The following is a 24,810-nucleotide window of genomic DNA, read 5'->3' on the forward strand; positions in this document are numbered from 1 at the left end:
ACTGCCTAGAAAGGTTCCTGAAAAGGGTGGAATATGTCTTAAAGAAGACTGCCTGGAAAGGTTCCTGAAAAGGACTGATAATATTCATTTGATTGTAGAATGACCACTATGTGGTTGAAATGCATTGATAACTCCGTGTAGAAAATCCTGATATGGGAAAATAAATCCCTGCACCAATAGGATCATTTGCGAGGGTTATCGAAACTCACTTGCACCAATAGGGTCATTTGCGAGGGTTATCGCAAACTCACCTGCACCAATAAGGTCATTTGCAAGGGTTATCGCAAACTCACCTGCACCATTTGGATCATTCTCCCTGGTTCGGACAAATTCACCTGCACCATTAGGATTATTTGTCCTGGTTCGGACAAATTTCACCTGCACCATTTAGGATTACCTGTCATAGTTTTGACAAGCTCACCTGCACCATTAGGAGTCGCTTGCCCTTGTTCGGACAAATTTCTCCTACACCATTAGGGATTACTTGTCATAGTTCTGACAAGCTCACCTGCACCATTAGGAATCACTTGCCCTTGTTCGGACAAGCTTACCTGTACCATTAGGGATTATTTGTCATAGTTCTGACAAGCTCACCTGCACCATTAGGAATCACTTGCCCTTGTTCGGACGAGCTTACCTGCACCATTAGGGATTATTTGCTATAGTTCTAGCAAACTTACCTGTATCGAAAGAATTACCTGCCATGGTTCTGACAAGCGTACCTGCATAAGATGATCCATTTGCTATAGTTCTAGCAAACTTACCTGCATGAAAAAGATTCACTTGCTATAGCCCTAGCAAGTTTATCCATGTAAAATCCTTGACGGTATCCTGTAAATGTATGAAGATGATTCTCGCGACTCGAGGGTCGGCAAGGAAACGATATGTTTAGATACTCATGACTCGAGGGTCGGAATACGCACCTATCACAACACGAGGGTTGGAAACTCACGACACGTGGGTCGGAAAATACACCTATCACAACACGAGGGTTGAAAACTGGGCTTTTGTAGTATGTAAATGCACTAGATGATATGCGTATGCTAATGCGTATGTATGTATGCTGATGTCGATCCCGAGATTTTATCTCCTTATCGAACTTGTTTAAACCATATTTGCATCTTCACCACGGCTATGCTTATGCCGGCTTGGTAATGTTTATGTATGCAGGTAATGCTTATGCTCATGCGTATGTTTGGTTGATGTGATGAGTGGAATGAAATAATGTCTTCTATAAGACTACTTGAAAAGGTTTCCAGAATGGATATGGACATTTGTCTTAAAGAAGACTACCTGAAAAGGTCTTTCAAAAGGATAACAATTTGTCTTAAAGAGGACCACCTGGAAAGGCTGAAAGATTCTCAAAAGACTACCTAGAAAGGTTCTTGGAATGTCTTAAAGAAGACTACCTGAATAGGTTCGTAGAAAAAGAAGACTACCTGAAGAGGTTCGTAGAAAGAGAAGACTACCTGAAGAGGTACTTAGAAAACTAATGTCTTAAAGAAGACTACCTGAAGAGGTTTTTTTGGAAATGACAATTCGTCTTGAATAAGACTGCTTGAGGAGGCTCCTAGAAAGGATCGTGAGATTTTTCTTAAAGAAGACTACCTAAAAAAGGTACGGTGTAATGTATCAACTAATGTATGTAATGCATGATTTATATGTATTTGCATGATGCTCCAATGATAGGTTGTTAACAACCAAAGCGTATATAGCTTGCTAATGTTGGATGGTTGTTGGATGCTAGCGTGACTTCCCAATATCTGTTTTTTGAACTTTGTAGTTAGGAGAAAGATTGATACGAGGTTGTAAAGTATGAAGACGCCTTTCCTTTTGTTCTGCGTCTTGCCCCAGTTTGGTTTTTCGAAATACTCCACGCCTTTAACCTTTGGAGGTTCCCCACACCTTTGAGGTTTTCTTTATGGATTTGATATCCAATGCCCCAGTGTTTAGTGGAAAAAGATACCTATGATCTCCAAGCCATGAAGGAAGTGCCCCGAGAAATAACCTTGTCATATGCTTCGACGTTTGAATTGAAGGGTATGCCATTGATCTCCAGGATATGGAGGACTATCCATAGTGTTCTATCCTTTTGAATTTGAACTCTTCCCATGTTTGAATTGCCCCTGATTGTTATTGCTTCGAGGTGTGCCCCAAGTCGATTGAACCTTTAGGATGAATGCCCCTAGTTAATAGGATGTTTGATTGCATGCCCCTGTGACGCTTGAAATTTTGCCCCTGTTAAGGGGAACCCCCTAGATGCGATTCCCCCCATTCCAGAGTCTTTATTAGAAATGATCGCCCTTGATTAACCCATTTCGAGATCTCCTCGATGTTAAGTGTATGTTCGTAGATGGCGTTGTATCCTTTGAAAAGTAACTCCAATACGATGCGTATGCAAGTTTTGAAATCGAAGTCCGTTATGAATTAGGACTGGATGTTTTTAGAAATGAATGCTTGAAAAAGCGTAGTGGTTAGAAATAGTTTTAACAAACATAGGAGTCAGTATAACAAAATCCTGCTTGATATGCTTTCATAGTTAACCTTGCCTCAATTAGGACTTTTAAATGTTGTAACTTGGCCTGGTTCATGTTTTAAGAAACAATGGATATAAGGCTCAAAATTTTATTTATCCCACCCCTTTCTCCTTGATGTTCTTCAGATCCTGAAAATTCGCTTAATCCAATGGATGTGCTTTGTTTGTAAGAGAATCGCTTCGGTTTCGATATTGAGCAGAAGCCTTAGTGGAGATCCAAGCATTGATGAAAAATGTTGTAACGATCCAAGCATTGACGTGAAGCTTTGATGGTTTAGTAGTCACAAGATTATCCTTTGTATTTCGCCTTTGTTTTTATCCCTTATTTTGCATGAACCAAATCCTTTGAATTTGATCCATCGGGATGCCCTAGTTTTTGCCTAAGCCTTTTTGTTTTTTTCTTTTGACTTGGCGGGCGCTTTTTCTCCTTTTTTTTTAATACTCTTTTGAATGTTGTGACTGCCATGTTGACTTTGATTTGTAAGCTTCGACTTTGATACGTCCTCGATCTTGAATGATGTATTGAGGAAGAAGATGTTGTAAATGTTATCTCCATTGCTTCCTCAATCTTGGATGAATGTGAGGACGAAGATATGCTTGAACCTTTGCTTGAATCCTTGCTTGGATGGATTGATTCTCTTGACAACCAAAATACACCATTGAATTAATTGAAATCTACCCTGCCCCTGGTTAAAATCAAGGTTTATTTAAAAAGTAGAAACAAGCTCCAACTCCTGGCTTGAGAGGGTGACGAGGGATTAACATCCTTATATCTCCACTATTTGGGAGGGAATTGAAGCAATGCCTGTACATCCTCGGCTCGGTCTTACCTTGAAAGCATATGTTTAGCTCGACTTAGTTATTTTTATTCGTCATTCTCCCTCGCGTTTGTTAATACTCTTAAATTTGAAATTGAAAATAGAAGTTTGCGAATGAAAAGTCGTAGTAGTGAACGAATGAAGCGAATGAATTGATTCCAAAACCTGCATGGTTATCCCATTAGAATTGCTAATCCGAAGGTACAACTTCTATCCTGAGTAACACTTAGCGGTCGTAAGGGTTGAAATTGTGAGCATGGTAAACACCTATTGATCCTAGGGATAATCTCCTTTGTAGATCCACTGACTTTGTTTCACTCCTTAGTTCTTTAGACTTGTAGAAGTGAGGGCAACCTCGAATTTTCCTTGGGCACGTCAAACCTGTCGAGAATAAATTGTTAGCAGTGGGTTTTCGTCGTATCGGAACTTCATGAGTTTCCTTTGACTGAACCTCTTTTGCTTTCCCTAAGGATAGTATCACACCGTTCGTAACCTTCAAAGTTTGTAGATTGATATAGAGAATGCCTATGACCCTTTTGCCCCTTGGTGTGGAGTTAACACAAGTCGCCTTCCCTCCATCATAGTTATGCATCTTTGTTTAGGATTTTGCCCCGGTTGGACTAATCCTTGCCCCCAGGTTGTCGTAGAGCGTCCTTGAAAGTTTGATATGTTCTAAGATGAACCCCTTTACGACTAGATATATCTTGAGTGTATCTATGAGGGAACTCTTTGTTGAACTAATCCTTGCTCGATGAAAACCTTTATTGTATTTATAATCCTGTTATGACAAGGCATGGACATGCGGCTGGCATGGTGAAAGACGTCCTCTTTTTCTTTGTAAGACTAAGATCATTCTCAATAATTTATCCTCCTTTCTCCATAGTCTATGATCCTTTTTCTTTGTGAGTCTCGGGAAATCGGCTAGCACGGAACGGGTGGATGCGGGCGAAGATGCGAATGTAAATGTATGAATGCATGAAAATGCGAATGCACGCGTACGCGAGAGGCTCCTTGTATTATAACTCCGTGTATGCAATGCAGACGTGTAACATATGATCCTAGGGATAGCCTTAGAGGCGCCGTTAGACCCTCGTGGAATCTTTGCAGGATAAATGTTATGACATGCCAATGGAAATCCCTTAGATTCGGGAGTATGTAGAAGGTAGCGGCTGGTGACCGTTCAAGACAGTTACCAAGTCTCATGGCCATCGAGAGGCCAATCAACGTGTACCAATAAAGTTGTCCTTGGTGGGAAGGTTCTCTGCGTGGAACACAACCTATCTAAGGACGATATCGAATGAAGAGAAATCCCTACAGGCTAGGGATGAAAGATGTATAGATGGAAATCCAAACCCTACAAGTTAGAGGGTGGCGGAAACAAGCATGGAGTGACCGTTCAGGATAGTCACTAGATCTCATAGCCATCGAGAGGCCAATCAAACGCATGCTAATGAAGTTGTCCTTCGAGGAAGGACGCGTCGTTGTGAAAACACATAAATGTAAAAGAAAATCCCTATAGGCTAGGGAGTACGTAGGAGTAAGCACGGGGTGACCGTTCAAGACAGTCACTGAATCGCATGGCCATCGAGAGGCCAATTGACGTATGCTAACAAATATGTCCTCCATATGAAGGATGCGATTTTAGAAATATAATCCTTACAGGCTAGGGAACTCGTAGATGTAAGCACATGGTGACTGTTCAAAGTAGTCACTGGATCGCATGACCATCGAGAGGCCAATCGACGTGCGTAAACGAAGATGTCCTTCGTGGGAAGGACACGTAGTTGCAAGAATACAAAGATATAAAAAGAAAATCCCTACAGGCTAGGGAGTGCGTAGATGCGGGTGCGGAGTGACTGTTCACGACAGTCACTAAATCTTATGGCCATCGGGAGGCCAATCAACGTGCATAAATGTAGATGCCCTTCGTGGGAAGGACATGGTCTTGGAATTAAAGTCCCTGTAGGCCAGGGAACGCGTAGGAATACCTGCAAAAATAAAAAATGCCATACATTCGCAGTATATAAATTGCATATATAATAAGCACGTAAACACATAAGCCCTAGGTTCATAGGTTCAACGTAACGGCTTAGGGTGCCTACCCTTCCCATTGGTATGTTCTAGAAGGTCTCATGGGATCGTTCGTAGCCGCCGAGACTTTTTGTCTCTTTGGATTTTAGAACAACTCATTTATCCATGAGGTTCGAGTTTTAGGGTTAGGTTACCAGAGAGATCAGCCAAATACCAAGTCCATCCCTCAACAAGGTCAAGCCTCGTATCAGACCTTTCCGGATATTCAACCCACTCTGAGTGGAATTATAATAAGACTCGTAGGCGATGTAATTCCCCTCTGGTCATTATTATAATTCCCACACTTAGGTTTAACGCAATTTATATATACCCAAAAAGTGCAGTAAAATAGCAAATATTCACGTAAACAAATATTTAATTAAATTACTGTAAATAAATGTAATTGTTGTAAATAATTGAAATTGCAAGTAAATAAATAAATAAATAAAATTTAAATATTTACAATAAACCATAAACCCTAAAATGGCGAATTAGCCAAACCCTAAAAATTTTGCCAAAAAACCTAAACCGTTTGCCACAAACCTAAACCTAAACCCTCTCAAGCCTTAGGAGCATGATAATTCACCTATAGTGTATTTCCCCAGTAGAGTCGCCAGCTGTAGCAACCTGCCCTAAAAATTAAAGATTTAGAGTCGCCACCTATTCTGAAGGGCGAATAGGAAACCCTACGCAGTTTAGAGATCGGGGTAAGTTATTATAATCAGGTTGAGGGAAGGTGTTAGGCACCCTCAACCCTTTCCTATTGGCTTTGAATCTAAGGGTCAAGTTTTATGGCTAAATTATTAAGGTTTATAGCTAAGGAGATGAATAGGGGAAAATTGAGATTTTAGGGAAGGGGACTCGCCTTGGTTATCCAAGTGCCTACGTATCTCCTTAGGGAGAATCAGAGTCAACGTAGTTCGGGCACAGGGATGTACGCCTTAGAATTTGATTTGAATGTGTTGACGGTATTTTGAATTTACCGTTTCATAGTTTTGAAAAGGTATTTTGAATTACCTTGTAGTTTCGTAGTATCGAAGAGATGAAAATCTATGGTTTGTGATTTGATGTGTTTTAAGTGTTTGGGCGTACAACCCTGATTTGATATGTTACCGTTAGATGCGGTGACCAATAGATTTGGTCAGTATAGCTAACGAATTAAGGGGGCATTGCTGGTTACTCAGATCGATAGATTGATCATCGCAGGCAGCAAATTAACTGTGTTTTACTTCTATATTTTTATCTCTCGTCTAATGCGACCAATAGCTTTAGTCGGGTCGAGGAGAGAATTAAAATGTTTATCTCTCGTCTATTACGACTAATAGATTTAGTCGGGTCGAGGAGAGAATTAATGTTTCGCCAAATGGCAGTGGGATTGGGCAAATCCTAATCGTATAAACCTTTCTAGAGTTTTTTGTGATTATAATTAAAGATTAATTAAATAATTAAATCGGATAATCGGGAGTTAATCCTAAAACCTAATCATGGCCCTAATCCTAATTTTAATTATCCTAATTCTAAGCAAATAAATTAATTAAACTAAATATGAATAATTATTAATTTTAATCTAAACAAATAAATAACAAAAATAAAAAAATATATGATAAAACCTGGCTTCGATCCTGTGTGATGGTGCATCATGCATATGCATTAGGCTGTGGCGCTGGAACCATCAGAAAACATATTGTAAAAATATTGTCACGCGTGGGGTTCGAACCCCTGTTCTTCCCTTCGCCATTGAGAGCGTTTTGCCAACTCAATCGCGCACGTTTGTTGTTTAACAAATGCGCCAAGTGCATAATATATACAACCAAACGAATTAAATTTGAAAACCAGAATCTTGCCCAGCCTGTTCGTCTTCTTCGTGAGAGTTCTTCTTCCTTTTTTTTTTAAAACGCAAACTTCTTCTTACCCCTCTTAACCTGCGATTTAACATCAAATAACAACAAATAATAATCCAGATCAAGTTTAAATACTCTTCCGAATCTAATGATCTCTTTAATTTTGTCTAATTTTGCCTTAAACTGAAATTCCCAATTTGAAGCTCCTAAACCCTATCAATGACAAATTTCTTAATACTGCAACAAAACTAAAATAAGTGATCCATATGACTTGTAAACAGAATTATGAACGTGTTTGTACACTCAAATTCAACTTAGAGTTTACTTATGCAAGAATTTGGACTCAAGAAAATGTTTGACATAAACATGAACACAAGGAGATGTTTTTGCCCGTTCCGGTTAATGATGAAGATTGGTTTATATCCAGGAGGCCACGAGGAATCGATTGGAATCGTTTACTTGATCTGAAACAGGTGCAACTTAATCCTCCATTCCCTCTTGGTTCACGATTCTTTAATGGAGGTTTTTGTTCCAAGAACGTGTTCTTTTACCAGCCTCTGTTTCTCCTCCTTTTTTCGGCCAATCCCCTTTCTTCCTCCATATTTTAAGAATATATATGGTTCTATTAGGGTTGCTAATGGGCTTGGACTATCACTTACCAAGAGAAAAGAAAATTTGAATAAATAACATAATAATAATAATAACAAAACATCTTAATAATTAAAATTAGTAGTAATAATAATAGTTAGTAATAATATTTACTGATGATAATAATAACTAATACTAATTAATAATAATAATAGTTAATATATACTAATTCTATAATACTAATCCTAAATAATATTAATAATAATATCACCTAATATTAATATTAATATTAATAATAAAATTAATAATATTAAATACTAATAGTTAGAAGTAATAAAAATTACTAATAATAATCCAAAAAAAATGCAAATGTTAGTAAAAGAAAAATAATATTAACAAATGATGAAACCCTTGAAACACCTGTTAATCGCACCCCATTCATTTCTCAGGATGTTTTATAAGAGGGCGGGTTTGACAATAGGAATGTCAAACCCCATAACTCTTAATTTCGACCCTTGATGAATTAAAAGATATAGATCTGATCGGGAAAATTTTGGGGTATGACACAAAGTTGTAGAGAATTCAATTTCCTTCAAATTGAGCTTTGGATGGAAAATTTCTGATGTTCCATGTAGGAGTTATGGCTGGTCAAAGTTCAGTTGACTTTTCCTATGAAACCCTAATTTAGAGACTCTTGAATTTGTTGATTTCTGATCTTTTCCTGATGAATCCTGATCAACCCTTGATCAAATGATGAATCTAACATTAAAATGTTGATGTTGACCAAAAATCAGGAATTTTGACCATAGTTTGACTTTTAGGTCACCTAGTCGATTTTTTACTATTTGAGTAGTTGACTGAGTAATCTTTTGAATCAGGGCTTGAAACTTGGCCTGAGGATACTATGAGGCATATGAGAGACCATGAAGTCCACTTGAGGTATCAGAAGTTGACTTTTCTTGGAGAGAAACGAAACCATAATTCAGAGGCACTTGTTTAGGAGATAGGTGACTTTGAGCAATTGGAGATCTTTGAGCATTTGAAAGGTGAAATGAGATGAGCAAATTTTGGGGTATGACAGCTCCCGTAGATGTGCCTACGGAAAAAATCAAATTTTATTAAAAAATTGTTTTCGAATATGTAACTACGGAATCAAAAGGCATAATTGGAATTTTGTCAGATCCCTAAGGGTCGGTTTGGTTGGGAGTAGATGGAGGGAGAGGAGGGGAGGGGATATTAATAAATATATGTGTTTGATTCATTTTTTATAAGGGGAGGGGAGGGGAGGGAGGGGAGGAAATATTAATAAATATATGTGTTTGGTTATTTTTTATAGGGGAAGAGGATGAGAGGGGAGCAAATTCCCTCTTAGATTCACTTTTTGCTCCCCTCCAATTGGAAGGGCTTGAAGGGGAGGAAAGATTCATTAATTATAATTTTATTATTTTCTCTATTTTATCCTCAATTATTTTTTTAATTTCAAGATTGTCCTTATTAAATTATTAAAGACTAGGTTTTTTCTTTATGTTATTTCACGTTTCATTTTTCTTCTATTGTACGGTTGCTATTTGTGCATTGTTGCTCTGAGGTAAGTTTTTTCCTTTTTATTTTGTTGAATTTCTCTTTTTGATGTTGTTTTTTTTATATTAATAACATATATAAGTTCTAATTTATAATATATAATAGTAATATTATTATTTTTATTATACTATTAATAGTAATAATGCAAATATAGTATATTTATGTTATAAATAAAGATTTTAAGTATAATATTATTTGTCAAATTTTTTTAATATTATAATATTATTTTGTCTAATTTTAATTATAGAAATTGTTTTATTGGGTTAGATGAATCATCAAGATCAAATAATGGTTTGATTTGCGTTAAAGATCTATAGTTCAACTAATGTGTACTTTTGTTTACGGTTATAATATGGTTTATAAATGAACAAATTTTTATTTGATGAAATTTACTCAATACTATTGTTATCTAGAATTATTTTTACTAAGTACAAATAACAATATTTATAAGGATAAAAATCAAACATACATGTTGTTAAAATTCCTCCCTTCCCTTCCCTCCCCTTCTTTAAATCAAAAATATATTTACTTAAATCGCCACACCTCCTCTCCATTCCCCTCTACTAAATTTTCCTTTCCTTCCCTCCCCTCCACTGAATGAGACGGACCTTATTATTATCAAAGTGCATTGAAATATTCTCTAATATTAAAATATGTTGACGAGTTATATTGAGATATTTTTTTTAAATATAAAACTCATAAGAAAGTGGTATTAATATTTATTAATTAATAAAATATTTTACAGATAAAAAAAATGAATTTTTTGACAATGAATAATGAACAGTACTTACTAGTATGTATTAATTCAATATTAATATTTGCTTTAAAAATTTATTATATGAAAAGAATTAAAATAACAATGATGATAATAATACAATATTAATATTTTTTTTTCCTTTCTATTGTTCTGAAGATTTTTCTTTTCATTCTTTCCGATTGCAGATTCTTTAGGATTCCACATCCCACCGATATGCTACAAAATCGCACATTACTTTGATTTCGTAAAAAGGGTTTGAAAAAATATTATTAATAAAAATCATGATTATATATCGCAGAACCGACCTTCAAATAATGGCTTCTCTTCTGGATTATCTCTGAACTCACTCTCAACTCTTCCCGTGGTGAGTTCTCCTCATCACATTCGATCAATTTCGATTCGCATTCTCTTCTTTTTATTGTTATTTATTTTCTGTTATTGTTAAAGCTTTTGATTTTTTAATCGCTGATTTCGATCCATGGTTCTTGCCAGAATAGTGTGGTTGAAGGTTTTTTGGGATTTTGCTTTGTTTCAATAAATTTGTGTTTAATTCTTTTGCCGCTCTCTCTTTTTTATTATTAATGTTTTTATATTTAGGGTCATCCTTTTAAACCTCTTAAAAGTTGTTTTGTGTTCGTACGTTTTTTTGTTTTGTGTTTTTGTGTGGAACAGTGTTTTTTCTTAGGTTACACATAAATGGTTGGTTTCGTGTATGTTTATTTATTACATTTAAAATTAGTTAACAATTTCTTGTTCTGTTTTTGTTTTTTTAAGGAAACTAAGAGTTGTTCGATGGCAAATGATACTTCAAGTTGTGATTTTCATAATAAACGTCTTGGTCTTTTAAAAGATCAAGTTCATTTGGTGAAAAGGAAGGATTCTAATCGCTATGAGATTGCTGCGATACAAGATCAACTATCATTTGAGAAGGGGTTTTTTATAGTCATTCGTGCGTGCCAATTGTTAGCACAAAAGAATGATGGAATAATATTGGTTGGGGTGGCGGGTCCTTCGGGAGCGGGGAAGACTATATTTACTGAAAAGATACTCAATTTCATGCCTAGTGTTGCTGTTATTTCAATGGATAATTACAATGATGCTAGTCGAATTGTTGATGGAAACTTCGATGGTAAGTCATCATATTTGTTTTCATCATATTGTCGTCTTCGACAATGTATGTATCTAGGTAGTTTTAAGATCAAGTGTCTTATCTGATTTGTTGAAATCAACTTGTAGAAGTGATGCCTGCACTAAGCGGGTGCTAGAAATGTCAATGATTGAAGAGAAAAATGTTTTTATACAAGACTAAATGGTTGATAAATAACTGAAACTAAAATTGGGACATTTAAATGTAGGCTAACTGTTTTGAAGTTAGGACACAAATCTTTTGTCAGCTCTGCTATCTCTTTGTGCAGATCCACGCTTAACTGACTATGACACATTGCTCCAGAATTTACAAGATTTGAAGGAAGGAAAGACTGTCCAGGTTCCGATATACGATTTCAAGTCCAGTTCACGCGTAGGATACAGGTTAAATTCTAAGACGTCTTGAGTAGCTGTTCCGTGCAATTTGCATAGTTTCAGAGTTGATTTTTTTTTATTTCTTGGGCCAGTGCACAGGGAACACAATTTTGATGGAAATAAAAAATAAAGATATGTAGCTCCATACTATTGCTTGATACACTGTTCTTAATATTCACCACTAATATCTATGTGTTGCTGTAAATCTGAAGTTTCTGAATAGTTTAGTTCAAAATTGGTTTCAATTGAACCAAAACTTGAAATGATCATTCACTCCAATTACATATGCATGCCTTCAATTTCATGTTAAAGCGTACTCTGCTTACAGGACTGTAGAACCCCCGACTTCCAATATTGTGATTATAGAAGGTATCTATGCCTTGAGTGAGAAGTTGCGAACTTTGCTGGACCTTCGAGTTTCTGTTACAGGTGGAGTTCACCTTGACCTTGTAAAGCGAGTTATACGTGACATTCAACGTGCTGGCCAAGAGCCTGAAGAAATCATTCATCAAATATCTGAGACGGTTCATACTTTTATAATCCCCTTCATCACTTTTATAGATTTTGAGTGTAATTGTGTCCGGGGAAGTGAAGTTCAAATTTTTGCAGGTATATCCTATGTATAAGGCTTTCATTGAGCCAGATCTCAAGACCGCGCATATAAAAATCACCAACAAATTTAATCCATTTACTGGATTCCAGAGCCCGACTTACATATTAAAGGTTAGTTCCTATGTAGCTCATTTGACGGAAGGAAAAAAAACGAACAATCCTGTTGGTTTTGATCCTTATATGTGATGATGAATTAAAGACAGCAAGTAATCTGTTGTATTATTTGTTTCAGTCAGCAAAGACTGTAGCAGTTGACCAAATTAAAGCTGTTCTCTCTGAAGATTGTCTGGAAACAACTGAGCAAACTTATGATATATATCTTCTACCTCCTGGTGAAGATCCAGAAACATGCCAATCGTATTTAAGGATGCGAAACAAGGATGGGAAATACAGTCTTATGTTTGAGGTATGTTTACTTGTTATATTTTATATCAAGAACCTTGTTATATTTCACAGACAGACGTAACTAGTAAGTGTGAGTCTTGCTAAAAAAACTGTTACTAGATATTTGATAAGCAATGACAACTATTATTCAGTAGCTTGGTTGTCACTAGTAACTGTGAGTCTTGCTAAAAAAACTGTTATCAATAGCGGATCATGGAAAATAGCAAAATGGCAAAATTTGCCAACAGTGCTATCAATAGCGGCCAAAAATTTGTTATGATAAATAGTGGAAGGCACATAGAGCGATTGAAGCAAATCAATTTCACATAAATAAATAAATAAAAAACTGGATTAACATAAATTAGAAAAGTGACAATGTTAACTGAAAAGCTCAATCATTCAAAATGACAATACTCATAATTTAACCACAGCGATTACCGGAAAAAAGTGATAATCAATATCCTCCCTTTTCCCAATGTAATCATTACTCTCATGGTCTGATAGTGAGTCATATTCTTCATCTTCTACTGAATCATATGCATCGGTGTCTTCTAATTCTTTTTCTGGTTCTTCCAAGACTGGAGCATCTACCACAATCAAACTCTTCTTCCAGCAATGCTAGGGTCAGGGGCATCCTTTCTCTTTGTAGTTTACGTATTCCTATTACATTGGGTTATCACAGGCAATGCTGCTACACAATTATGCTTTAAATTCTATCAAGTGAATGTAGTTTGTCTTATGAGCTTTTACAGCTGTACAAAATTGTAAAGAATAATAAGATGTACAGACATACTAAATTACAAATTTAAGGCTAACTGGAACGTCTCTATATATCTAACAGTATATTTTAAATGGATTGCCTCTGTTGATAATTCTTTGGAATTGGCTCAACATCTTTTAGGTATTTAATTAATAAATAATAAAATATAGCTTAATATTATACATATTTTTTGAAGCACGGATAATTTCACCCGTACTAGGTGCTGAAGCGAGTAAGATAAGAATGTGTTTAGGTAGCTGTCAGCACTCATTCAGGTGCACCAGATTACCGTGTGTATGTATGGAACATTGCAACAAATTAATATAACTCCAATCTTTGGTATCTTGCATATTATTTTTTATAATATTCCATAGTTGATGCCTGGATACTTAACTTTTTGGCATGGTGGCAGTTAATTTATACCTTGTATTGTTTCAGGAATGGGTGACAGACAATCCCTTTGTCATATCGCCGAGAATTACTTTTGAGGTCAGTGTGCGCCTCCTTGGTGGACTAATGGCCTTGGGATACACGATAGCTACTATCCTTAAGAGAAACAGCCATGTCTTTTCTGATGATAAGGTTTGTGTGAAACTAGATTGGCTTGAGCAACTTAATCGACATTATGTTCAGGTAACTCTATCATAAGTCTATAATACTATATTTCTAACAATATATGCTTTACTTCGATTTTACATTTGTTGAAATTCTCTAGATTTATAGGATTTCATGTATAGAAGTGCATGTTCATTTATCTTTTGTGTTTTGATTGATCAATTCAAACTGGATTTATTTTAGAAATTACCGGGTCAATGAGTTTATATTTTTTTTACTATATATCAGTCTATTGTTCAATGTTAATTAGTTTTATGGTGCATTTTTCTTACAGATTCATAAAATAAAATAGAGCTGTTTGGTATCAAACTTTTAACCTAAATCTACAGAGATGTGATTGTTTCTTAAAATAAGCATATCAAATATTTGCTCCCTCTCATTTTATTTATCAAGATAAGGGAAGAACTTCCAAATAAAATTAAATTTGTCAAAAAGAGCAACCTGATGTTTTAAAGCTTCCACCCTAGCTGAGTCTAGAAAAGGGCCAGATCCATTACAGAATATTCTAGGAAACCTCGCCATTTCACTTGCATTTGCAAGAGTCTGATTCGATGACTCGGATCCGAGATCTCCTAGTCACATAAATCCAACTGTTGCATTGAGGATCTCTAAAAATAATATGTCAACGAAAAAAAATCATTTATATTTAATACGTGATTTCACAGTTTGTGTTCCATGTTGGCTTTGATTTCTTCAAGTAAGATTTCTGTATTTATCATCTGACACATGGCATAAATTTTTTTGTTTTTTTTGTTTTAATTTACAATAAACAGGTACAAGGGAGAGATCGCTTAGTTTTGAAAGAGATTGGAGATCAGCTGGGTCTCGAAGGTTCCTACATTCCTCGTACTTACATTGAGCAAATTCAACTTGAAAGGCTTGTGAATGAGGTTATGGTATGTCTGTTAACCATCTGCTAATATATAATCCTATATCAACATTCTATATCTAACCGTTCCACAGGCTCTACCAGAAGATTTGAAGACAAAGCTCAGCCTGGATGAGGATTTGGTTTCAAGCCCCAAAGAAGCACTTTCTAGAGCTTCTGCTGACAGGGTTGCCATGAGAAATGAGAATATGAGAAGGTAAAATTTTTCCATCTAAATACAGGAAAAACAGTCACGCTTTCAATGATTTAATTCTTATTGAATTTGGCAGTCTCAACTCGCCCATTTAGGTAACCCCGGCTATTAGGACAAGGCTAGATTGTTATTGTGTCAATATCATTTGGTCAAATGTCATAGACCTCTATAATTTAGTAGATAAAGAAGCTCAAAGGAAACCTACATCAGCGAAATCATTGCCGCAATATTGAGTGAGAAAATCAGCTGTTGTAACAATCCACATTGGATAAATTTGTAATTGAGAAATTTTATTGTGCTTAGGACCACATGTACATTACCCCAACCTCATATGACAAGACCTATCCTAATCGCTTAGTCTATACACGTTTTGAATTTAATGTTAGAAAGAATATTCACTTTCTGATTACAGTTTAACTTAATTGTTATATCAACAAAGACGGTTTTATTACTCTTTTTGATCCACTTATATGTTACTGCCTCTACTAGTTTGTAGTGTTAGTGTCCAATGCTGAGAGGGGTTTTTCGTTTTGTATATTTCACGAAAAGAGGAAATATATGTACGAGTCCATGAGTCTAGGAAAGGCTAGAGTAATTTTGACATAGAAAGTTGTTAATAATATAGGAAAACTACTTGCTATTGCTTAATTCGTGTATATCATCAACAGTGGATTGTCACAGTCATATACAAGTCAAAGGGACAAAAATGCAGCCAAAGTTAATGGATATTTTACCAACAATCGAGGATTTGGTGAAAGAAATTCAGATTCCTCCACAACACAATTAAATCAGGTAATTCCAATCACTTGCGGCGGTAATAATTATTTCATGTAACCATACTGAACTTAAATCATCACTTCTATCTTTTGTCCTCATTCGTCTAATATTTGATAGAGAGCCATTAGTCAGCTTTCAGAACAGATTTCCGCCCTCAATGATAGAATGGATGAATTTACAAATCGGATTGAAGAGCTGAATAGCAAGCTGACCATTAGAAATAAGTCTCCAAGCCAACCAAATATGTTAGCTCAAGCCGAAGTCTGCAATGGTTCTGCTCCCACGTCTTACTTCATCAACAGTTTGGGCAATGGTAGCATAACTGGTTATAAGATGCCACATTCCTCGTCTACATCCCAATTAAATAAGGAGTCTCCCTTAATAGATGAGGTATTTTACTCTCCTGCTTTTATTAAATAACTTCAACTTTTGACCCTTTAAGCTGATTTTCTCTTACTGGTTCACTTGACTGCTATGTGTTGTCAGATATCGGGCATCACACGTGGGCAGCGTCAGATCATGCATCAAATGGACAATCTAAATAATCTTCTTCGGGGTGGTATAGGGGAAAGGTCTCAGCAAACAAGAATCAACAACAAGAGCATAGTTACAGATTTGAATTACGTTGGAGCGAGTATTGTAGTGGTAGTTGCAGTTGGTTGTTTGGGGATCTTTTTGACCCGAAAGTGATTCATATACATGCAAAAGATAGTTGAAGAATTCATTGACAGTTATAACAGGCAGAAGATGGAGGGGCAGTTTTTTAGGGTCAGGGAAAGAGTTATATAAAATCCTCTTGAAATTTTGTTAACTTAGTTGCTTTTGTTTAGATCACAATTTTAAGGCATTTTTAACCTTCAGTTCACTACAAAATAGAGTCTTTGTTTTAGAATATTTATCAGGTGGTGGTATACCAAAAATGTACTATAATCCTTTCATTCTTCATTTTGATTTGTTAACGTAATTTGGTAATTTTGAGCTGATTTCTGAGGTCAGTTGTACAACTTGACCACTAATTGAGAGGAGAATGTAAACTGGGGGACAAACAACATTTCACAAATGAAAATAATGATGCATCTGTGTTAAACCTTGACTGCTGTGCTCTCGTATTGCTTGAATGAATTTCATTTTCCTTTATAATAATCTATCTATCAGTAGCATTTTATGTTTTATTCTGAAAAAGTCACATTGCTACTCAATATATGTAATTTTTTAGGTAATGGTTTTTCTAAGCACCAAAGTTTCTCTTACTTTCAACTATTACCGACCATTTGATCAAGCACATGCTTTAAATAATGTCATTTATTCCCGACATAAATTGAATATCAAAATTTGAATATTTTCTTATATTTTTAGAATTGTCAAATTGACTTTTAATTTTTTTTAACTGGTCTCTTTAAATTTGTCTATGTTTTTTAGATTATAAATTTAATAAAAAGTTTAACAATGAATAATTTTAATACTATACTAAATAAATAATTTTAACATTTTTAAAATTCTCTAATTATATCATATCCGAATATATATCGTGTTCTTCAAAAATTACTAAGATCAAATCTTAATATATATAAATTCAAGATTGTGCAGTTCTAGCAACACCTTAATTTTAATATTTATTAATTTGATTCAACAATAAAAATAATAATAATAATAATACATAATAATAATAATAATAATAATAAACATAATAAATAATAATAATAAACATAAACATAATAATAGAATATTCATTATTATTAATAATAATAACATAAATAATAAATAACAATATAATATTCAGATAATAATAATAATAATAATAATAATAATAATAATAATAATAAAATATCAACCTAACACAATTAAAATAATACTTTTTTAGAAAAACTTATAATTATTTTATCTATTACATAATAGGCGAAAATATGAAAAGCTAAATAAAACTTTTTTTTTATATAAATCCCATATATTAATATGCAAATAAAAAGCAGGGCAAGGTCAGACTCACAAAGAAGCCAAAAGAAAAAACTAAGAACTATTTAAGTAAACTTAAAATTGGATATACTTAATTTGTTTAAAATAATCTTCTTTCTAATCATCATAAGAGGATAATTCCACCATGAGAAACCCTTAAGAGAGAGGCCTATATTAGCTAAAATGTTGGCACATCGATTTCCTTCTCTATAAGTATGGGAGATCCAAAATTGCAAGGTTTTGGATATAGCAATGCTATTACACCATCTATTACTTAATTGCCAAAGCACTTGCTTAGGATTGGAGAAAGCCAAGACTGCAATTTTAGAATCTGAGCTACAATATCTTTGATATATGATTGTTTTCAATTTTAAGAAAAAAATATGAAGTTGACTATGACTGTGGGCTACAATTAGGGGGTGTATACGGGTTGGGTTGGATCGGGTTTGGCCTAATCCGTTACCCAACCTGTTTAAATTTCAATGAGTTGAATTCACCGTCCAACCCGTAATTTTATTATCAAAACCAACGTAAATCGACTCGTTCACTCGTTCATTTATGGGTTGGGTTGGATTGAGTTGGGCTGGTGAGTTGTGTTTAAATTAAAAAATAATAATTTTTTCAGTTTAAAAATATTGTAACACAATTCAATAAATTTATACTTATTTCTAACACACAAAATAGATGAAGCACATCATATAATATCTGATAATATTTCTCAACATGACATAACACTAAATAATAGTATATAATTCAACGAGACACATTATTGTTATGAAATACGTAAGTTTGAAATGATACAAAAGAAAATAAAAAATTACATTTAGTTTTAGAAATAAGTAAACTCATTGATATATTAGTATTATTGGTGGATAATAAAGTCTTTTTGAAAAAATTGTGGTTAGTACTGAGCTAATAATTTTATATTTCTATTTAAAATAATAATAAAAAATAGGAAATTACTAATGTAACATTAATGAGTTGGGTCAACGGGTTGTAAAATTCAAACCCAATACCCGAACCAAAATTATATGAGTTGTTGCGGATTAGGTTGGGTATACTCGTAAATGAATGGATTCGGATAATTTATGGGTTGGTTTGATTTGAGTTAGCGGGTTCGTGAGTTGACCCGCACCTAGGGGTGGGAATAGGATGGGCCGAGCTAGGCTTTGCCAAGCCTGAGCCTGACCTGCTATAATATTCAAAGCTTAAGCCTGGCCTGTAGCCTATCATAGGCTTATTTTTTTGGCCTGGGCCTGACCTTTTTGAAGGTCTGATTGGCCTATTAGCCTACTTAAAAGCCTATTTCATTTGAACATTTGTAAATAAGTCATTCAACTCGTCTTTGTATAGACTAACAAATTAAAAGATCAATGAGATTAAATGTTTGTTTGCATTAGTTTATTTGCGTTTACCTAGTAGCATCAATTTTCTGATATTATTTGTTTGAGAGAACTTATCGAAACAACTTATGACATTATTCATAAGATTCTTTTCATCTTATTTTTATAATTTCTTCAAGATAACTAAAATTTATTTTTATATTTTTAATTCAAAGTAAAAAATATAATATAATAATAATATTATTCATATGTATTTAAATAGGCCGACCTCTTAGGCTTAAAAGGCTTTTTATGTGGCCTGTGACCTATCCTTTTTAGCTAAATAGGCTTATAAAAAAGCCTAGGCCTTTTCTATTTATCTAAAAAACCTGGCCTGACCTAGGCCTATGTAGGCTGGGCCGTAAGCCCCTGTTAATCGGCCTGGCCTATTCCCACCCCTACCCGCACCCCAGAACACCCTAGCTACAATATCTTTGATTGCTAATAATTTGAGGTACATGATTATTCAACCATGTGCTACAATATCTTGTGTGGTTGGAGATTAAGAAAATGTATCTTTCCAGATCATGTTTCAACATAATGAGGGATTCATCTTAGTAAGCAATCTAAGAAACTACATACTTTCTAAGATTGTGATTAGGAAAGATAAAATAAAATAGACTAGTGCTAATTCATCTCTTTAACCAAATATTGATGCATGAACTTAGAGCCTCTTCAATGTGAATCAAGGTTAAAATAGCATCCGGTTCATTTTTAATGACTTCCACAAACAAATAAAGATTAAGTATGATTTAGAATAAATTGGTGGATTTAATTTTTATCAATGAACTATTATGTTTTCTATATTCTATCGGGTCTATTTGAAATGAGAATAAAGTTTGAGAATATTTATTTATAATAGCATTCAGAATTCAGATACTTGTTTTTTAAAAATATATGTATTAAATTAAAAGATATAAATTATGTTGTTACCCTAGGATTTCGACTTACTAATAAATGGGCAACTAGGGCCCAAAATTGGCAATTGGGCCTCAATTTGGTAAAAAGGCCCTGAATTGGTAACTGGGCCTTAAGTTAATATCTCCATTGCCATCTGGGTCGGAGTAGTTCGACTAAATAACGCTTAGCAGTCGAAGTTGTTCGACTGGGAAGATCATCTGAGGTTTCAACGTTCGACCAGACCAAAAGGATGCGAAGACTTAGGGATTTTGGCTGCAGAAACTGAAGTGGAAGTCGAGAGGCAGTTTCAGGCAGTTTTCTGGCAATTCTCACAGGACGCGTGGAAGTCTCACAATTGAAGATCTTATGTGTCGAAGACACGTGTTGACTGATAATCAGTCGACCGTTAGTAGTAGTTATTTTATTTTTCTATTTAAGCAAGTTTCATAGGAATAGTTAGGGGTCCGCATTTTCTACATAAACACAAGTAAACTCAAACCTCTGCGCAATAATGAGTAACGAGTGCAACTTTGGAATGTACGTATGCATACCAGTTTAATTAATGCAATCATTTTACATTACATTTTATCTTTCAGTGCACATTTACTGCCTTTTTATTGCTTTGGTTTACTTTAAAGCCTTTAATTTCAGTGTTTACTTTTACGTTAAAGTCACTATTTGCATTTAATACAAACCAGATACACATAATATAACAAAATAAAGCAATCAGTCCTGGAGTATTCTAGTTGACTCCGCAAAGTAACCTTTAAAAAGGAAACTAGCGCTTGTTTACCAGTTTTCTGGGTAAACAAATTGGCACGCCCAGTGAGACTCGTCGATTGTTCTTTATTTTTGTATAATAGTTATGAATGATATTAAGAAGTGGTCGGAAATTAACTGACATGGCTGAAGTTAATACGAATAATTCTGATCTTTCTGGAAATCAAGGAGGTGTTCTGACTGGAGGAACACCACAAAATGCCGCATATTCGTCCCCAGTTGGAGCAACAAATACTGGTGGATCGACGGCAGCAATATTGGTATCATCACCAACGAATGTACGGTCACCATTTAATCCATTACGACCGCCGTTTCACGGAATGCTACCTCCACCGGGTTTTAATCCTCAGTTTGGAATGCCCACGTCTATGATGCAAGGTTTGCACACAAATCCTTCATTATATTCTGACAGCATGATGGCTACAAGCACATCAAATCTGGGGAGTCGACCCATAAGCATAGGATATAATCACCAGACTTTACCATCTTTGAGTACCACGTCAATGTTGTCAATTCGACAACAAATGGACGAAAGTAATCATGAAATGGTGAATGCCCTTACTCAACAAATGGGAACTGTTTTTACTCCCATGATAAATAACACGAATCAAAGTTATGAAATATTGGCTGGACAGATGGCCAGAATTGCAGATTTCTTTGGAGCGCCCCCACAACCAAACCTTTCGACTGCTCAAGGGTCGAACACGAGAGGGGCCGAACCTTTAGGACAAGGAGATCAAATTGAGCAGGAGATACCTAGAATAGTACAAAGGCATCAAGATGCTGACCAGGTTCTTAGGAACATCCAGCAAGATGTCAATGTTGGACACAATAATATCTCTAATGTAGTCGAACAAATTTTAGTCCAGAATGGGATAAATGTAGGTTTGCATAGACCAAATTTCGTTTCCCCGTTGTCAGAATATGTAAGGCAAACAGAATTGCCCAGGGGTTGGAAAGTTCCAAAATTCACCAAATTTGCTGGTGAGACTGGCGAGTCGACAGTTGAACACATTGCTAGGTTCCAGACAGAGGCTGGAGAAATAGCAAACAATGAAAACCTAAAAATGAAGTATTTTCCAAGTTCTTTGACGAAAAATGCATTTACTTGGTTCACGACCTTAGCTCCCCAATCTTTGTTCTCATGGAACCAATTAGAACGATTGTTCCATGAACAATTTTATATGGGACAATCGAAAAATCAGTTTAAAAGAATTAGCTGGAGTTAGGCGAAAGGGTACAGAACCAGTCGATGACTATCTAAACCGTTTTAGGTTACTAAAAGCTAGATGTTTTACACAAATTCCTGAACATGATTTAGTCGAAATGGCTGCAGGTGGGTTAGATTATTCTATCAGGAAGAAGTTAGATACCCAACATTTGAGAGATATGGCGCAACTGAAAGACAGAGTACGCCAGGTCGAAAGGCTATAGGGTGAAAAGGCTAGGGCTAGTAAATATCATAAGAAAGATAAAATAGCTTATGTTACTACAAGTGAGTTCGACTCTAATAGTAACGATGAATACGAAGAGGGAGAGGTTAACGTGGCTGAGTTAAAGCCAGAGCCACCATATATTTGTAAATTGCTTAAACCTTCCAAAGATAAAAATCTGGTCGAAAGTAAAAATGAAAAATTTTCTAGTAAAACGTATTCATTCGATATAACGAAATGTGATGAAATATTTGATTTGTTGGTTTCTGACGGACAAATCATAGTACCCCCAGGGCTAAAAAATCCTCCTCTTGAACAAAAGAAAAAAAAAAGAGGATTTTGTAAATTTCATAATTTCTTGGGTCATAAAACTTCTCAATGTGTCCTTTTCAGGGATTTGGTGCAAAAGGCCTTAAAAGAAGGAAGGTTACAGTTTGGAGAAAAGCCAAAGTCATCAATGCAAGTTGATACGGATCCTTTGCAAGTCGAAGAGGCTCACTATACTGAGCTTGCTGATGTGATGATGGTCGAAACTACTGATGGTTTCGTTAGAAAGCAAAACGGTGCTACTGATGGCAAAGTTTTGAACATGGTTTATCCTGAACCAAAAGAAAGTCTTTTGAAATTCCTGGAGAGATGCCACAATAACAACTCTCAAGTTGGATTATGTCCAAGGTGTGATGCTGTTTTCAATGTTGATGCTGCAAATAAAGTGAGGTTCGACCCTCGTCGAGGCAAGAATCGTCAATTCATGTATACAGGAGAAAACAGTGGTCGAATGGCTGGAGAATACAGGAAGATGTTTGAAAAACCAAAGACTTTCCGTCCCAAAACGGATGTCCCTGAAGACAAATGGGTGAGACCCATTAACTTCAGAGGAAAACGTCCAGAATGGCAGATACAGGGCGATGGAACCAATGCTGAAGGTTCTTGGAAGGATAGTGGATCGAAAAGAAAGGATTACATATCCCCAAACTACAAAGGAAAGAACCACATGACTCGAACATAATGGAGGCGTTACCAAAGAAGCCACAAGAATGGACAAGAGGGTTCGAAAATGGTGCAGGCAGGATTTTCTCACTATCAGTCAAAACCCTTTCATAGGAAGTTGACTGAGGAGCAGGCTAAAATAGCAAATGAAAGATTAGCTGCTGGGATGATCCTAGGAAAGAAATTGATCAAAGAATTGGTTGACGACGATGCTCCGATCCTCAATACAGAAAAAGAGCCTGAGTATTCTCCATTGTCGGACGAAGAGGTCGATGATAACTTTGACATAGAGTCAGATGAATTGCTAATCGACTGTGGGATTGTCTATGTACTCCCGGCTGAGTTCGACAGAATCTCTGAGGTATCTGAGAACGAAGATGATTTTCTTCCTGACGAGAATGTGGAAGAAACACCTGTTTGTTACTATGTGATGGGAAAAGGAGTGGTAGAAGAATAAAAAGCTGTGTTTGAGAGGCCAGGTCGAGGAATGATGTATCATTTGAAGCCCCTAATCATAAGGGAAAAAGTGGATGGAGTGCCTATAAACAAAGTGTTTGTCGATGGTGGAGCTGCAGTAAACTTAATGCCTTATTCCTCACTACAGAAAGTAGGAAAGACTGATAAAGACTTAAGACCCCATAATATGGTACTGTCTAATTATGAGGGTAAGACAAGTGGAATACTTGGAGTAATTCAAGTGAAACTAGCTGTTGGTTCGTCTGTCAGGTCGACCGTATTCATGGTGATCGCATCTCAGGCAAATTTTAAACTGCTGTTGGGTCGGGAATGGATCCATGGGATTGGAGCAGTTCCTTCCACCTTACATCAGCGTGTGGCCATTTGGAGGTCAGACGATATAGTGGAGAATATTGAAGCTGACCAAAGTTATTACAAAACTGAAAGCGGTCGCAGACATTTCGACCAACATTTGGCAAATGTAGCTCCTTGCTATAAAGCAGAAGATGTATATCCTTCTGATGAAAGCGTGTCTAAGTATTTGAACTTAGATCCAAATTATGGTTTCATTTGGAATAAATAAGATCCTAATGAACCATTGAACCATGAAAGTCCTCCAGAACAGAGGACAACGGTCAAAGACGATGACCACTGAGTCAGAATACCTGGCTCGAATAACGGCTTATTTGGCCGAAAACAACGAAAGAGAGGCTTTAGAAGCCGAATTAGACAAAGAAATGGTTGTTGAGGCCATGATGATGGTAAAGAATGAAAACAATCAAGAAGTCAATCACCAAGTCGAAAGACTCGACAGGATATACGATGACGAACCTTTGGGTTTCGAAATGGATCCATCAGGATCAGTAAAAAGGATGCAAGCTCAAGACCCTCTTGAGGAAATTGATTTAGGTGATGGGATCATTAAAAGGCCTACTTATGTAAGTACAAGACTTACAAATGACCTAAAGGCCAAG

General features: G+C 35.6%; 1 protein-coding gene across 3 annotated transcripts; it reads left to right on the top strand.

Moving 5' to 3' along the window:
* The first annotated feature begins 10,334 nt into the window (after positions 1 to 10,334).
* On the top strand, positions 10,335 to 17,035 carry LOC131620482 (inorganic pyrophosphatase TTM2-like). 3 transcript variants are annotated; one of them, XM_058891566.1, is made up of 12 exons: positions 10,335 to 10,555; positions 10,966 to 11,320; positions 11,607 to 11,721; positions 12,041 to 12,236; positions 12,322 to 12,435; positions 12,557 to 12,730; positions 13,907 to 14,101; positions 14,857 to 14,979; positions 15,047 to 15,168; positions 15,834 to 15,957; positions 16,075 to 16,332; positions 16,429 to 17,035. In XM_058891566.1, exons 2-12 carry the CDS (start codon positions 10,984 to 10,986, stop codon positions 16,630 to 16,632), a joined length of 1,962 nt encoding a protein of 653 aa, XP_058747549.1. In that variant the 5' UTR covers positions 10,335 to 10,555; positions 10,966 to 10,983; the 3' UTR covers positions 16,633 to 17,035. The 3 variants fall into 3 exon arrangements, with proteins under 3 accessions (XP_058747549.1, XP_058747548.1, XP_058747551.1); XM_058891565.1 differs by having other exon boundaries at positions 10,337 to 10,555; positions 16,060 to 16,332; XM_058891568.1 differs by lacking the exon at positions 10,335 to 10,555 and having other exon boundaries at positions 11,141 to 11,320; positions 11,642 to 11,721; positions 16,060 to 16,332.
* The last annotated feature ends 7,775 nt before the right edge of the window (positions 17,036 to 24,810 follow it).

This window comes from Vicia villosa, linkage group LG7, assembly GCF_029867415.1.
Source record: "Vicia villosa cultivar HV-30 ecotype Madison, WI linkage group LG7, Vvil1.0, whole genome shotgun sequence".
Classification (NCBI taxonomy): domain Eukaryota; kingdom Viridiplantae; phylum Streptophyta; class Magnoliopsida; order Fabales; family Fabaceae; genus Vicia; species Vicia villosa.

Coding starts and splice junctions, on each gene's coding strand:
- LOC131620482 (XM_058891565.1), top strand. CDS start 10,984: ATGGCAAATGATACTTCAAGTTGTGATTTTCATAATAAACGTCTTGGT. Junction 11,321..11,606: donor TGTTGATGGAAACTTCGATG/GTAAGTCATCAT, acceptor CTCTTTGTGCAG/ATCCACGCTTAACTGACTAT. Junction 11,722..12,040: donor AGTTCACGCGTAGGATACAG/GTTAAATTCTAA, acceptor CTCTGCTTACAG/GACTGTAGAACCCCCGACTT.